The sequence below is a fragment of the Eriocheir sinensis genome, chromosome 53, assembly GCF_024679095.1.
Source record: "Eriocheir sinensis breed Jianghai 21 chromosome 53, ASM2467909v1, whole genome shotgun sequence".
Lineage (NCBI taxonomy): Eukaryota > Metazoa > Arthropoda > Malacostraca > Decapoda > Varunidae > Eriocheir > Eriocheir sinensis.
The window spans coordinates 9,870,716-9,885,715 of record NC_066561.1 but is presented as its reverse complement, the minus strand read 5'-3'; the positions used below and the strand labels follow the sequence as shown (position 1 = coordinate 9,885,715).

The window sequence follows — 15,000 nt, the reverse complement described above, 5'->3', positions numbered from 1 at the left end:
CTTCCTGTTGTACTGCCTGCCTGCCTAACTGACTGATTAACTGACTTACTGTTTGGTATATGACTATTTGAATGACTGATTAAATGACAGACCAGTTGATGGAGTATATGATCAACTGACTCACTCATTAACTCCTCCGCTGACTGACTAGAATCGTAGAGGTCAACACACGTCATTCATTGGATAAAAAATAATAATAAAGTCAATGATGATTTGCTCCTTGCTGATCTGTTTAGTGACTAGACTATGGAACCCAACCTATTTTCCTATCATTTCTTCTTCAATTACCTCCCTCCTTCCTTTCTCCTTATCTCTCCTCTTTCCTTCCTTCCTTCCCTTGATTATGCATTCCGAACTGTTTCTCTTCCTTTTCCTCTTCAATCATCTCCGTCCTTTCTCCTTAATTCTCTTTCCTCTTTCCTTCCTTCCTTCTTACATTCCTTCATTCCTCCTTCCTTCCTCACTTTTCACTTTCCTCTCCCTCTCCTTCCCTCCTTCTCTTTCTCCCTACCTTCCTCCTCCTCCTCTTCTTCCTGTCTCTACTAAAACCTACCTGATCACATTTTAATAGTGACTAGAAATGTATTTACCAACACGTGTTTCTTTACGGCTCTCAGTCACCTTCCTTCCCTCCATCTTCCGTCTTCTCCTCGTACTCCTTCCTTCCTTTCCCTTGGGTCTTTCCATTTCTTCTTCTCCCTCCTTCTTCGCCTCCTTCCTCCTCCTTCTCCTCCTCCTCCTGCCACGGCTAAAGGTCTGTGTTCCGGGTGCTAGTAGGCTCTAGTGTCTGTCTTCGGGTCGATCTCCTGGGGGGCTGCTGTCGCTCTCTCCTGTCGATAGAAGGGATGAACAGAAGATAGAGAGATAGGGAGAGGAGGAGGAGTGTATAGGGAAACGAAAATGGAGGTTAGGAAGATAGAGACAGAAGGAAAGAAGGATAGAGAGAAAGGAAGAGGAATTAAGGAGGTCGAAAAGAAGCGAAAATGGAGGTTAGGAAGATAGAGATAGAAGGGATAGAAGAAAAGGAGGAGGCCTGTTCTACGTCACCAAGGGAAATACTGAGGAATATGAAAGGGAAGTAGAAGGGAAAAAAATAGCAAGGAAGAGAATTGACGTAAGAAGGAGAAATGGAAGGAAGGAGAGGAAGGGAGTGAGGTAGCTGTACGTCTTTCCGGTAAACAAAAAAAAAGGAAGGGAGGATAGAGGAGAAGGGAGGGAAGAAGTGAAGAGAAAATGGATGTTAGAGGGGAAGGATTGAGAGAAGAAAGGTTAGGAGGGTATGGAAGGAGAGGAGGAAGGCAGCAGGTTAGAGGAAGGTGAAGGAGGAAAGGACGAAGGGAGGGAAGAAAAAGGGAGAGAGAAAGGATGTTAGGAGGATGATCAGAAAGGTAGATAAGGATAATGGAGGGAGGATAAAGGGAGAGGATAAAGGGAGGTAGAGAAAGGTAAAGAAAGGGAGGAAGGAGAAAAGATAGAGAAAGATAAGGAGAAGGAAGAGGAAGATGGAGAAGAAGGAAGAAGGGAGGATAGAGAAAGATTGAGAGAGAGTAAAAAAGATGAAGGGAGGAGAAGGGTAGAGAGAGGAAGGCTGTTACGAGGAGGAGGAGGAGGAGGAGGAGGAGGAGGGATGGCAGACAGGAAGAGAGGAGGAAGAGAAGGGAAGAGGGGAAGGAATATAAGAGGAGGAGGAGGATAAGAGAAGAAGTTAGGTGGAAGAGAAGGAAGGAAGGATGATGGTGGTGGTGGTGGTGGTGGTGGTGGTGATGATGGTGGTGATGATGGTGGTGGTGGTGGTGGTGGTTAATGCGTGACCATGCGAGCGTATTAGTCAGCAAAATTTTATTCAGTTCTCTCTCTCTCTCTCTCTCTCTCTCTCTCTCTCTCTCTCTCTCTCTCTCTCTCAGGAGGACAAATTTTAGTTATAGGTAAAGGATAAAAACTCAAAAAACAGAGACAGAGAGAGAGAGAGAGAGAGAGAGAGAGAGAGAGAGAGAGAGAGAGAGAATGTGACTATCTCATTAAGTAATAAACAAATTGAATTAAGTAGAAAAAAGACAGGCTAGAGCTAATATGATACTACTACTACTACTACTACTACTACTACTACTACTACTACTACTACTACTATTACCACCACCACCACTACTACTACTACTACTGCTATTACCACTACTACTACTACTACTACTACTACTACTACTACTACTACTATTACCACTACTACTACTACTCCTACAACTACTATTACCACTACTACTACTACTACTACTACTACTACTACTACTGCTACTACTACTGCCTCACACCTGACGCCGCGGAGGGCCGAGTCGCCGGAGGAGGTGTGGGAGGAGAGCATCTCGCAGCGGGAGGTGATAGAGGAGAGGGAATAGTGTCGGGAGAACTCGGTCTCGGCCCCAGCGGCACCACCTTTGACCAGGCCCAGCTTGCAACACACGCCAGGTAACCGCCGCGCCAACTCCTGGGATGAATAGATATGGATTAGTTACTCCCGTTGGTCTTGTGTGAGTGACCGCCGTACAAAACTATCATTAAGGTCCATATTTCCAAACGCATCGATCTCCCATTACGACTCTTTCCTCAGGCCACAGAAAAGATGAATCGGGTTTTCATGGGTGTTTTTCAAGTCCAGGTCCAGTCCAGTCCTTGCACCACAAAACAGTCCATGAAAAAACAGCAACTTCTACAAGAGGCTTTTCAAACAGACGAATTTGTAGAGCACCGATGCGCTTCAAAATATGAACATAACTCCTGGGACTATATGGATCATTTACTCCTTTTGGTCTTGCGTGAGTGACTCATATGAAGCCGTATCACTAACTCATGGGATTATTGTGTGTGAATTATAGAATACTTAGCATGAAATTAGGTTCGAGAGATACTGCTTACTCTTGCATTAGGAAGTTGGACAGCACAGGGGTGAACTAGATTTGAACATTGTGTACATAAGAACGTAAGAACATAGGGAGACTGAATCTAATTTCATGCTGACTATTCTATAATACACACACACTATTCCCAGGAGTTAGTAATACAGCTTTATACGAGTCACTCACACAAGACCAATAGGGGAGGTGGAGCACACAGCAAGTTCAGTAGAGCAGTTAGCGTGAAAATAGGTTCAAGAGATACTGACTGCCTCTTGCATTAGGAAGTTGGACAGCACAAGGATTAGAGAGAGCTGGATATCGAGAGGAGGGTTATACAGGATATGGATCAGGGAGTAGGTTCAGAAGATCAATTATAGCACGACAAGAGTAATAAGACAACAGACTGACTGAACTGTGTATAAATGAATGAATTAACCTTTTGTTTATTGCCGAAAATATTCTAATTGTATATCCCAGGCACGTTACCAACTTCATGGAATAACATTAAATAGTTGACTGTAAGGTTGCAATAGCTAGTATGGATAAAATTAGATACATGACAATGATTTATCTCATATTCCAGAGCAGGTATGATAAACGCCTTATAGTGCTTCCGATAACACTGATGAGGATATAAAAACAGAAGCTAAATATACGAGACTCCACTGAGAACAAAATAGAACTGGAACTCCTTAAACGCATCCATTCTCTTGAGGACATGTTGCAAGGGAGGCTTGTCTAAACTGTTACGTGGTCGAGAGAGAGAGAGAGAGAGAGAGAGAGAGAGAGAGAGAGAGAGAGAGAGAGAGAGAGAGAGAGAGAGAGGGAGAGAGAGCATACCTACCTACCCACCTTCCCTACCTATCTACTACCTGTCTACACACCTACCTACCTGTCTGTACGTAGGATGAGACACGGCATATATGAAGGGGTTGTAGACGGTGGAGAGCTTGGCAAACACGGCGGGCAGCATGGTGGAGAGGGGCGTGAGATGGGACCGCCAGGAGAGAGCCCCCAGCAAGGACACCACTGCGAGATAACCGACACGGCGCTCACTCCCTGCACAGGCCCCAGACAACAGCCCCTCAGGACACCCCCATTAGAACAACACCCCGAAGACCAAACACTGTAGGGCAAATCCTCCAGGAGCAAAACCCCCTAGGACAAAGAGCCAATTTCACAGTCCAACACAGTGTCTTCGTAACAGCCCGAACCAAACTATAGAATCCCATACAATCCAAAATGGTGAGGTCCTCGATGCCACACTAAATACACAAGACTTTTCCCGTATAGTTTCATCAAATTTGTGAACTTAAATATAAACACCAGACACTATACAAGGAAATTTCGAAGGCTCTGGTATTGGTTTGGGAGCTTACTAACCCGTCATGGGGAACCGTGAAACTGGCCCAAAACCCCTTAGAACACAACCTCCTGGGACAAAAAGAAAAAAAAGGGCAACCCCCCCTCAGTTAAAGCGTAAAATAAGACAACCTATTTATTACCATTATAATTAGAAAAATATATATAATTTGAGTTCCTTAATAATGAAGAAATGGTGAAAATACTATAATCCCTCTCTGTGTTGGTTCCTTCACCTGATCATTCTTTTTTGTTTATATGAGTAAACTCCCAAAATGATATGACCCTCTCAAGTACATTTTCCATTCTTTGTCGTCATTAGAATATCTCCAACCTCTACGCGGTCCTAAACTCATTATACTTGCTGTCTCTGGTCCCTCTAAAATATAAGGCCGCTTCTGTTTTAATAGTTCGTGAAAGCGTAGCCCAAGGATTCTAGACTCCCTGACGTGGCTTCACCTGCATAGGGCGTCCAGGCAAGCGTCCAAAACAGCACCGAGGTGACCACCACCCGCGCCAGCTGTGTCTCCCGCCGGTGCAGCGTCAGGCAAGTCTGGCATAAGGGAAGGAAAAGAAAATGAGTGTGACTGACTGAATGACTGAGGGAGTGACTGAGTGGCTGAGTGACTGACTGGTTGAACAAGGAAGAGACTGAATGGCTGAGTGACTGACTGAGTGACTGATCGGTTGACCAAGAAAGAAACTGAATGGCTGAGTGAGTGACTGACTGACTAAGGAAGTGACTGGATGGCTGAGTGATTGACTGACTGACCAAGGAAGTGACTGGATGGCTGAATGAGTGACTGACTGATTTACTGATTAACTGGATAAATAAAAAGATAGTTAGAAAGATAGACAGACGAATAAGTACTACATAAAAACAGAAGAAGAAGAAGAAGAACAAGAACAAGATGAGCAAGAGGAAAGGAGAAGAAAAAGAAGAAGAAGAAGAAGAAGAAGAAGAAGAAAAAGAAGAAGAGAAAGAAGAACAAAAACAAGAACAAGAACAAGAACATGAACAAGAGGAAGAAGAAGAAGCAAAAGCGGAAGTGGAAGTAGCAGGTGAAGAAGAAGAAGATGAAGATGAAGAAGAGGACCCACCCACCCACCAACCCAGACAGCCAGCACTCCAGCATATCCAAAATCGATCTCTTGAACTCACGCGTCTGGTCAGCACGTTCTCCTTGAGCAAGAGGTGGTCGTGGCGGGAGACGAAGACATAGATGAAGCAGTAGCAAGTGGTGATGACGCCCAGGGGCACCACGTAGGCGAACACGAAGAGCAGCATCACGTACACGCGACTCAGAGGCTCCTCCGTCAGGTAGTCGAAGGTGCAGCTACAGGAAGAGACGGAGAGGGAAAATTAGCAGCTGGGAAATAGAAAATAAGAGAAAAAAAGAGGGAAAATAGAAAGGAAGGTAAAATATGGGAGAGTGGGAAGCAGGTAAGGAAAGAAGAAGGGAGGGAGATAAAAGAATTACAGGGAGGGAGGGAAGGAGGAAGGAAAGGGAAGAATGGAGGGGGAGAAGGAGGAGGAAGATATGGAGGGAGGGAAGGAGGTACGGATGGGAAGGAATGGAGGTAGAGGGAGGGAAAGAGAAAGGGATCAGAAGGTAGAGAAAGGGAGAGAGGGAGGGAAGGGAGAGAGGGAAAGAGGAAAGGGTTAAGGGAGGTTTGGGGAGGAGGCAAAAGTGAGGTCAAGGAAGGGAGGGGAAGAAAGGAAAGGGTGAAAACAAGGGAGGGGAGGAGGGAGAGAAGAGAGGAGGAATGAGAGGGAGGGACGAGAATTAAACAGAAGTGAGGGTGAAGGGAGGAACGAAGGGAGGAAGGGAGAAAGATGGAAGAAGGGAGAGAGAGAGAGAGACAGAGAAGAAAGGAGAGATAAATAAGGGGGAAGGGAGATCGAGAAATTAATGGAAGAAAGAAAGGGAGGAGGGGAGGAGAGAAATGAAACGAAAGAGGGAGAGAAAAAGAAAGGTAGGGAAGGAAAAAGGAGGAAGAGGAAATTGAAGGGAAGAAGAGAGGAATAAGAAGAAAAGAAAAGGGAGTAAGAAGATGGAAGAAAGAAGGGAGAGAGAAGGGAGAGGAATAAACAAGGAAAAGGAAGAAAATGAGAAAAAAGATAGAAAAAGAAAGGAAAAACAGAAACAGAGCGCAAGAAAGGGAATAAGGAAAGGAAAGAAAGCCGTAGGAGAAGAAAAGAGAAGAAGAGGAATACAGGAGAGATTAAGACAGGGAAGATAATAAGCAAGATAGAGAAAGAAGAGAGGGAAGAAGGGAACAAGGAAGGAGAAGGAAGGCATAAAAGAGAAGGAAAGGAATAAAGAAGAGGAGAATGAAGGAAAGACAACAAACAGGAATGAAGGAGGAGACGAGAGGAAGAAAAGGAGGGAAATAGAAGAGAAAAGAAAGGTATGAAAAATAAGGAGAGGAAAGAAAAGGAGTAAAGAAAATAAAAACGTTGAAAAGATGATAAACACGAGTGAAAAAAGGATCAGAAAGGGAAGAAGAGAAGAAAAGAATAAATAAAGTAGATGAAGAAAAGAGAGAGGAGGAACAGGAGTAACAAATTAGGAACAAGGATAGAAAGGGAAGGGAAGGGAAGGGAAGGAGAGGAATACAGGAGAGAGGGAAGAAGGGATTAGAAAAGCGAAGAGAGAGAAGAGGAATATGGAAGAAAACTAATTGATAAGGAAGAAAATGAAGAAGAGAGAGGAACAAGAATAAGGACAAGTTACAGAAAGGGAAGGGAAGGGAAGGAGAGAAATACAGGAGAGAGGGAAGAAGGGATTAGGAAAGAGAAGAGAGAGAGAAGAGGAATATGGAAGAAAGGTAATTAATAAGGAAGAAAATGAAGAAGAGAGAGGAACAAGAATAAGGACAAGTTACAGAAAGGGAAGGAGAGAAATAGGAGAGAGGGAACAAGGGATTAGAAAAGTGAAGATAGAGAAGAGGAATATGGAAGAAAACTAATTGATAAGGAAGAAAACGAAGAAGAGGAACAAGAATAAGGACAAGTTACAGAAAGGGAAGTACGGAAGGGAAGAGAAGGGAAGGAGAGAAGGAGGATAAACGAAGAGGATAAATAATATGAAATGAAAGATAGAAATAGTAACGAAAACGAAGAAAAATAAGGAACAAGGCTAAACATGTGAGAGACAGGTATGGAAGGGAAGGGAAGGGAGGAGAAGGAAAGGAAATTAATAAGGAAGGAGGGGAGGAAGAGAGAGGAGGAACAAGGGATAGGTATGGAAGGGAAGGGAGGGAAAGGAATGGAAATTATAAGGAAGGAGGGGAAGAAGAGGGAGGAGGAAGAGATAGGTATGGAAGGGAAGGGAAGGGAAGGGAGGGGAGGGGAAGGAAAGGAAATAAATAAAGAGACGAAGAAGAGAGAGGAGGAGGGAGAGTAAAGAAGAGAAGGGAAGGAATGAAAGAGAAGGAAAGAAAGGGAAGGGAATGGAAAGTCAAGGGAAGGGAAGGGAAGGGAAGGGAAGGGAAGGGAGGGAAGGAAAGAAAAAGGTAGGGGACGAACCACTAAGGGAAAGAGGTCTAGGGAGGAGCCGAAGTGAGGTCAAGGAAGTGAGGGAAACAGGGAAGGCGGGTCAGGTGAGGGTCAGTTCAAGAGGTCACCTGGTGAGAAATCCCTCGAGGACGTACTGGTTCCAGCCGAGGAGGGGCGGGCAGCACCAAGCCGCCCCGTACGCCCACGAGCCGCACGCCCACGCCGCCCCACGCCCGCACGAGAGACGCCACCCTGGGGAGAACACACAAACATACATACATACATACATACATACTTTTTTAAATGTTAAAGGCAAAACACTTAAAACAACAACAACAACAGAGAGAGAGAGAGAGAGAGAGAGAGAGAGAGAGAGAGAGAGAGAGAGAGAGAGAGAGAGAGAGAGAGAGAGAGAGAGAGAGAGAGAGAGAGAGAGAGAGAGTAGTAGAAGTAGTAGTAGTAGTAGTAGTAACAGTAGTAGTAGTAGTAGTAGTAGTAGTAGTAGTAGTAGTAACAGTAGTAGTAGTAGTAGTAGTAGTAGTAGTAGTAGTAGTAGTAACATAACAATACCACCACTACTACTACCACCACCACCACCAACAACAACAACAACAACAATATTAATTACACTCTACAATATTATCTTACCGGGAACCAGAGCCATAAAAATGCATACAAATCCTACGGAGAATAATTAATATAGAGAGAACACGAGAATGTGCGGATAACTGAAACCGTCTCTCGTTCTTCACTCCCTCTGCCAATCCGCCGTCCAACACACGTAACTCAACCAAAGAATTACAAGAAAAAGGAAAAAGAAAAAGACTGAAGTGACGAACTGAGGAAGGAAAACAGGAGACGAAGCAAAGACGATAAGAGATAAGATTACCGAAGAAAAAGAAGAGGAGGTTGTTAAGAAAGAATACAGGTAATAGAGGAATAGAGATAAAAGATAGAGAAATAGACAGAGATAAAAAGACAGATAAATAATGAGATGAGATAGAGAAATAATGCAGAGATAGATAGATAGAAAGAGACAGAGAGAGAGACAGACATTGATAAAAACGGAGGAAAAGGAAGGAGAGAAGATTAGAAAGAGGAAAAAGGAAAGATGATAGAAGTGGTAGATAGGGAAATAAAGAAGATGGGAAGATTAGAGAGAAGAGTATGGTTGAAGGAAGAAAGAAAACGGGGACAGGGAAGGAAGGGTAACCGAGAGGGGAAACGAAGATAGATTAATAACTAGATAGATATAGAGAGATAGTCAATTTGTTACCTGTGTATGGCTTGACGATGGCCTTGTACCTGTCGAGGGCAATCAGGGCCAGTGTGGTGATTGAGACAGTGCCGAAGAGAGCGCCGCAGAACCCATAGATCTGCGGAGGACCGGAGAAGGGCACACAAGCCACTAAAGGAAGGGGAATGGGCGCTCGGAGGAGAATGTGTACAATCGTTAGTAGGGGAAGCTTATAAGTATAGTCAGTCCACCGTCCAAGACCATAAGGGATATAAGGGAGGAGAATGTGTACAATCGTTAGTAGGGGAAGCTTATAAGTATAGTCAGTCCACCGTCCAAGACCATAAGGGATATAAGGGAGGAGAATGTGTACAATAGTTAGTAGGGGAAGCTTATAAGTATAGTTAGTCCACCGTCCAAGACCATAAGGGAGATAAAGCCGTTAAGGAAAAGAAGGAGGCAGAGGGGAAGGTAGAGAAAAGGATTGATTGATTATTGGGGCGGTATATCTTGGCGAATCAACTTGTATTTTAAAACTATATTAAACCGGTAAAAAAATAGAAACATTATAAAAAAAACACCGATGAAACTATATAAAACCACTTGTAAATTAAGAACATTATAAAAATAAACTAATAGAACTATATAAAACAGGTTAAAAATAAAATACAAGATAAAAGCAACGAGAGAAAGTCAATTAAAACCTTCAGGAGGGGGAGATAGAGAAGAAGAGGAAGAAGAAGAAGAAGGAAAGGGAAAAAAAACGTGACTGATAGAAACAGAACCAATGGACCGAGCGTAGGTGGAAAAAAAAAAAGGAAATCACAGGAAATATTATAAAGTTAGTCACAGGAAAAAGGTACGAGAAAACGCCACAGGAAAAAAAATCGTTAAGTGAATAGAGTCAGAGAAAAAAAAAATGTCACAGGAAAAAAGTTAAAAAAAATAAGGTAAAAAAAATGAAGCTAAAGAAATTAAGTAAAAAAAAAAATAGTATAAAAAATAATAGGGAAATGAAGTCACCCACACACCCACCCACACACACACACACACACACACACACACACACGTGGATGTATACTAACCAGTGTATACATTAACTGATTAATTTTAGAGTCTTAGATACAAGCTTTGAATATCGTGCTAAGCCTCTTCATCATCTGCGTAACCAACATCCATCCGCCTCTGGTCCTTCTGCCTCTCTTTTTTTGCTAATCTTTGTTTTTTTTCTCTTTATTGTTTTCTTGTCTAATATTTTTCTTGGGGTCTTTCTTAATTTCAGTCTCTTTCTTTGATTCTTTTTCTTCTCTCTGTCTCTGTCTGGTTTTCTCTCTCTCTCTCTCTCTGATTCAACTTTCTTTTTCTCTCTATCTCTCCATCATTTTCTCCGTTTCTTTTACAATCTTTACACATCAAGGTCTTTTTCATCCTCTATAGATCCAATTTATTTCCTTTACTCTCATTTCTTTCTTGTTTCTTTTCCCCTCTCTGTCTAACTCTCCCTCCCTCCCCTGTCCCCTTTCTTCCATCTCCCCTTTCTTCTGTATCTACTCCCATCAAGGTCTTTTTCATCCTCTATAGATCCAATTTATTCCCTCTACTCTCATTTCTATCTAGTTTCTTTTCCCCTCTCTGTCTAACTCTCCCTCCCTCCCCTGTCCCCTTTCGTCCATCACCCCTTTCTTCTGTATCTACTCCCATCAAGGTCTTTTTCATCCTCTATAGATCCAATTTATTTCCTTTACTCTCATTTCTATCTTGTTTCTTTTCCCCTCTCTGTCTAACCCTCCCTCCCTCCCCTGTCCCCTTTCGTCCATCTCCCCTTTCTTCTGTATCTACTCCCATCAAGGTCTTTTTCATCCTCTATAGATCCAATTTATTCCCTTTACTCTCATTTCTATCTTGTTCCTTTTCCCCTCTCTGTCTAACTCTCCCTCCCTCCCCTGTCCCCTTTCTTCCATCTCCCTTTTCTTCTATAGCTACAAAAAAAAAAACTTCCTCCATCCCCTGCCCCCTCTCTTCCACCTCCTCCTCCTCTGTAGCTAGATCTCTTTATTTCCTTTTCCTTTTCCCCTCTTTGTAATCCACCCTCGCTCCCCTGTCCCCTTTCTTCCACCTCCTCCTCCTCCTCTGTAGCTAGATCCCTTTATTTCCTTTCCCTTTTCCCCTCTTTGTAACTCTCCTTCCCTCCCCTGTTCCCTTCTTCCACCTCCTCCTCCTCCTCTGTAGCTAGATCCCTTTATTTCATTTCCCTTTTCCCCTCTTTGTAATCCACCCTCCCTCTCCTGTTCCCCTTCTTTCACCTCCTCCTCCTCTGTAGCTCCTCCCGTCAACATCCTTTTCCATCCACTAGATCACCTTTAACAGTATTACTTTGATGCGTCTTCTCCTCCTCCCACGCTCCGCAACAGATTAATCTCCCCGTCACACCTTCCGTCTCTCCCCCCACGCCTTCATCTCGCTCCCGGGTTCTTTCTCTCACTGGCGTAATCTGATCATTCAATGAGTAGGGAACGGTATAATTTTGCGGGTTCGTCCTGTGTCTGTCTCTTCTCTCTCATCATCATCATCATCGTTTTCATTCTGTTATTCTTCTTATTTGTTTTCTTTTTACTTCTCTCCCATTCTCTTTCTTTTAACCTGTTTATCGTTTTCTATCATCATCATTATTGTTATTGTTATCCTTATTTGTTTTTTTTCTTCTCTCTGTCCTATCTCTCTCTCTCTCTCTCTCTCTCTCTCTCTGAATCTGTATATCTATCTATCTATCTATCTATCTATCTATCTCTGTCGTAGCAAAGACCGTTAACGAAACACTTCCCTAAGCTACTTCAACAACTTCCACCTCCTCCTTTTCTCACCTCGCACGCGGTGGGGCCGAGCGTCCAGCGGTGGGTGAAGCAGTTGACCACGAGGACGGGCGCCTGGGAGCCCATCATGAGGAGGTCGGTGAGGGCGAGGTTCATGACGAGGACGTTGGTGCCGCCGCGGAGACTCTTGGACGTGCTAAAGATCCATAAGACGAGGCCGTTCCCCATCAACCCTGCGGCGCCTGGTTAGAAGAAGGTTAGGAGGGGGTTAAGGTGGTGGTGGTGGGGATGGGGATGGGGTCAGGTGATTAGGGTGGTGATAGTGGTTGTGGTGGGTGTTTGGTTAGGTTAATGTGCCGGATTGAGGCTTTGAAGGGTGGTGGTGAGGATGGGGTGGTGATAGGATCGGTGGTGGTAGTGGTGGTGGAGGTTGGGTTAAGTGGTGGTAGTGGTGGTGGTGGTGGTGGTGGTGATAGTGGTGGTTTTGGTTGGTAATTGACGGGAGATATTGTGGTCACAGTGGTGGTGGTGGTGGTGAGGATGTGGTCAAGTGGTGATATAATAGCATCGGTGGTGGTAGTGGTGGTGGGGTCTGGGTTATCTAGATCTTGGGTAGTGGTGGTGGTGGTGGTGGTGGTGGTGACAATTCTGGTGTTAAAGATTATAGAAAAAGGATAAGAAACGAAATAAGCCCAAACATTTCACCTGTAATTATTTCCACCCCTTCCTCCTCTTCTTCCTACGCCTCATTCATCCTGCTTGGTTCCCCTTCTCTTTTTCTCTTTTAATTTTTCTCCATCTCACATTCCTCTTCTTCCTCCTCTCACAAAGGAGGGTGGAGAGGCCCTCACGGCGGCCGACTGCGAGATAATTCAAAGAGACCTTGACCGGAGTGGCCTGGAGAGTTCTTCAATCTCAACATGTGTAAAGTCATGCATTTTGGCTCCAGCAAGAGTAGCCATACATACAACATGAGTGGGAGGCCTCGATATGTCGTATACATAATTATGGAATCGAATCTTGGGGTTCCTATCAGCAGACTTGAATCACGCAAATACTATGCTCGGCTTCATAGCGAGGGATTTCGAATGTAGGACGCCAAGATTAATGATACCTTTGTTTTCATTGGTAGGGCCTCACCTGGAGTACACATTGCAGTTCTGGTCCTCTATTTACAAGAAGGACATCGAATTACTCAAGAGTTCAACGGAAGTTATAGCATTGTTGAGGCCACAGCCATATGAAGAACAACTCAAGCTACTCAATTTCACGAGACCAACCCAAGAACTAAAAATTAAGATCAAACAATTTAAGCGAGGCGGTGAGAACATATCTTTTTTCTTCTCTCAAGCAAAGTCATCCACCACTAGAACAACCTTCCTGCAAGAGTAGTTAATGCCAAAACGATCGACTCCTTTAAAAATCACTCTGACCGTTACATTGACCTGTTATGGGTGAACTGAAGTCATTTATGTGGCTGACGAATGCATTAAATCACTACAGCGGGCGGCCTCAGTATAAGTCAATAGGATTTCTGTTGTCTGCTCTTCCATGTTTCAAAGTTTCCTGCTCTCGCTTCTCTTGCAATAAATTCCTCCTCCTCCTTGCGTCTTTCTTCTCCCACTTTATATTTTTTGTCCTCATTATTTTTTCTTGTCGTTAATCTCACTCCCACACTTCTCCTCCTCCTCTACCTCCTCCTCTCTTCTTTCCCCACAAACCATTCCCCTCGGATACATCAACGCATCTGATTTCTTCCCTCCTTCTCTCCTCCTCTACCTCCTCCTCCTTCTCCTCTTCACTTCTTTCCCTACAAACTATTCCCCTCGTATAAATTATCATCTTAGCATTTGTATCTTCTTTCCTTCCCTCCTCTCCTCCTCCTCTACCTCCTCCTCCTTCTCCTCTTCACTTCTTTCCCTACAAACCATTCCCCTTGTATATACATATTCATTTTAGCATCTGTTTCCTTCCTTTCTTCCCTCCTTCCTCTCCTACTCCTTTCCTTATCTCGGAGACAATTATTTCATTTTAACTTGAGATCTTAAATATGGAGTTGCAATATTATCACTCCAGCCACTCAGTGAAGCAACAGGCAACAGGTGGGGGAGGCAGGTAGGTCTTATTGTGTTTTCCTGCCCAAATAACCTGGATTAGAGAGAGTTAATGAGAAAGGAGACTGGAGATGATGCCAATCGATTTCCTCTCGCATGTCATCTTATCAGGGAAGCGGGGGAGACAGACAAACAGACAGACAGAGACAGAGACAGAGACAGATTAGTAATAGAGGGAAGCGGGGGAGACAGTACCAGTCTTGCGCCTTCATAAAAAGAATCTCTGAGGTTGGATTTTGAAGACGTAGGACAGCTACTCGATTAGAAAGAGAGAGAGAGAGAGAGAGAGAGAGAGAGAGAGAGAGAGAGAGAGAGAGAGAGAGAGAGAGAGAGAGAGAGAGAGAGAGAGAGAGAGAGAGAGAGAGAGAGAGAGAGAGAGAGATTTTCCTTCCCTCCCCTTCCCTACTTTTTTTCTCTATTCCTCCCTTTTCCCCTTCAATCATTACAGCATCTTCCTTTCTTCTTCTTTTACTTCTTTATTTCTTCCTTCCACCTCCTCCTTCTTTCTCACCTCCTCGCCTTCTTAACTTCTTCCTTCCCTTTCCTTTCATTCAATTTTCCTCCTTTCCTTCCAAAATTACATCTCTAACTTTTTCTTCTTTCCCGCCTTTTCTCTTTTCCGTTCTTTCGCTCAATTTTCCTTCTTCCCTTTCCTCCTTATCTTCCCTTCTCCTATTTCCTTCTTTCCCACCTCGTCACCTTTTTAACTTCCTCTTTTCCGTTCTTTCGTTCAATTTTCCTTCTTCCCTTTCCTCCTTATCTTCTCTTCTCCTATTTCCTTCTCTCCCACTCCTCACTTCAATATCTTCTTTCCCCTCCTTTCCTTCCTTCCTTCTCTCTTCTCCTCCTCTCTCCTTCCACTTCCTCTTCTCCTTCCCGGCTTACCTATGAGGAGGTAGAACATCCCCAGAACAGTGTGCCAGAGCGGGTGGGGGACCTCGAACTGTTGCCAGTGTCTGTGGACCTTGTGTTGCACGTCTGCCGGCACCCGTGACACCAGAGATACGTTGGTAACAATGGCCTCGTCGTCCCCCTCCAGCCACCTCCTGAAGACAGAGAGAGAAAGAAAATGATTGAGAGAAGAAGA

The 15,000-nt window shown here is 44.0% G+C and overlaps 1 protein-coding gene across 1 annotated transcript in view; it reads right to left on the bottom strand.

Moving 5' to 3' along the window:
• Nucleotides 1–15,000, bottom strand: part of LOC126983359 (rhodopsin-like) — an 18,644-nt gene that overhangs the window by 455 nt on the left and 3,189 nt on the right. Inside the window, exons 3-11 of the mRNA XM_050836087.1 lie at nucleotides 14,799–14,959; nucleotides 11,851–12,041; nucleotides 9,029–9,128; nucleotides 7,881–8,004; nucleotides 5,413–5,587; nucleotides 4,710–4,803; nucleotides 3,781–3,917; nucleotides 2,307–2,479; nucleotides 1–830 (exon numbers count right to left, since the gene is read on the bottom strand). The exon at nucleotides 1–830 is cut by the window's left edge and continues 455 nt beyond it. Coding sequence (XP_050692044.1) covers nucleotides 749–830; nucleotides 2,307–2,479; nucleotides 3,781–3,917; nucleotides 4,710–4,803; nucleotides 5,413–5,587; nucleotides 7,881–8,004; nucleotides 9,029–9,128; nucleotides 11,851–12,041; nucleotides 14,799–14,959 — 1,237 coding nt within the window. The 3' untranslated portion in view covers nucleotides 1–748. The remainder of the gene's footprint in view (nucleotides 831–2,306; nucleotides 2,480–3,780; nucleotides 3,918–4,709; nucleotides 4,804–5,412; nucleotides 5,588–7,880; nucleotides 8,005–9,028; nucleotides 9,129–11,850; nucleotides 12,042–14,798; nucleotides 14,960–15,000) is intronic.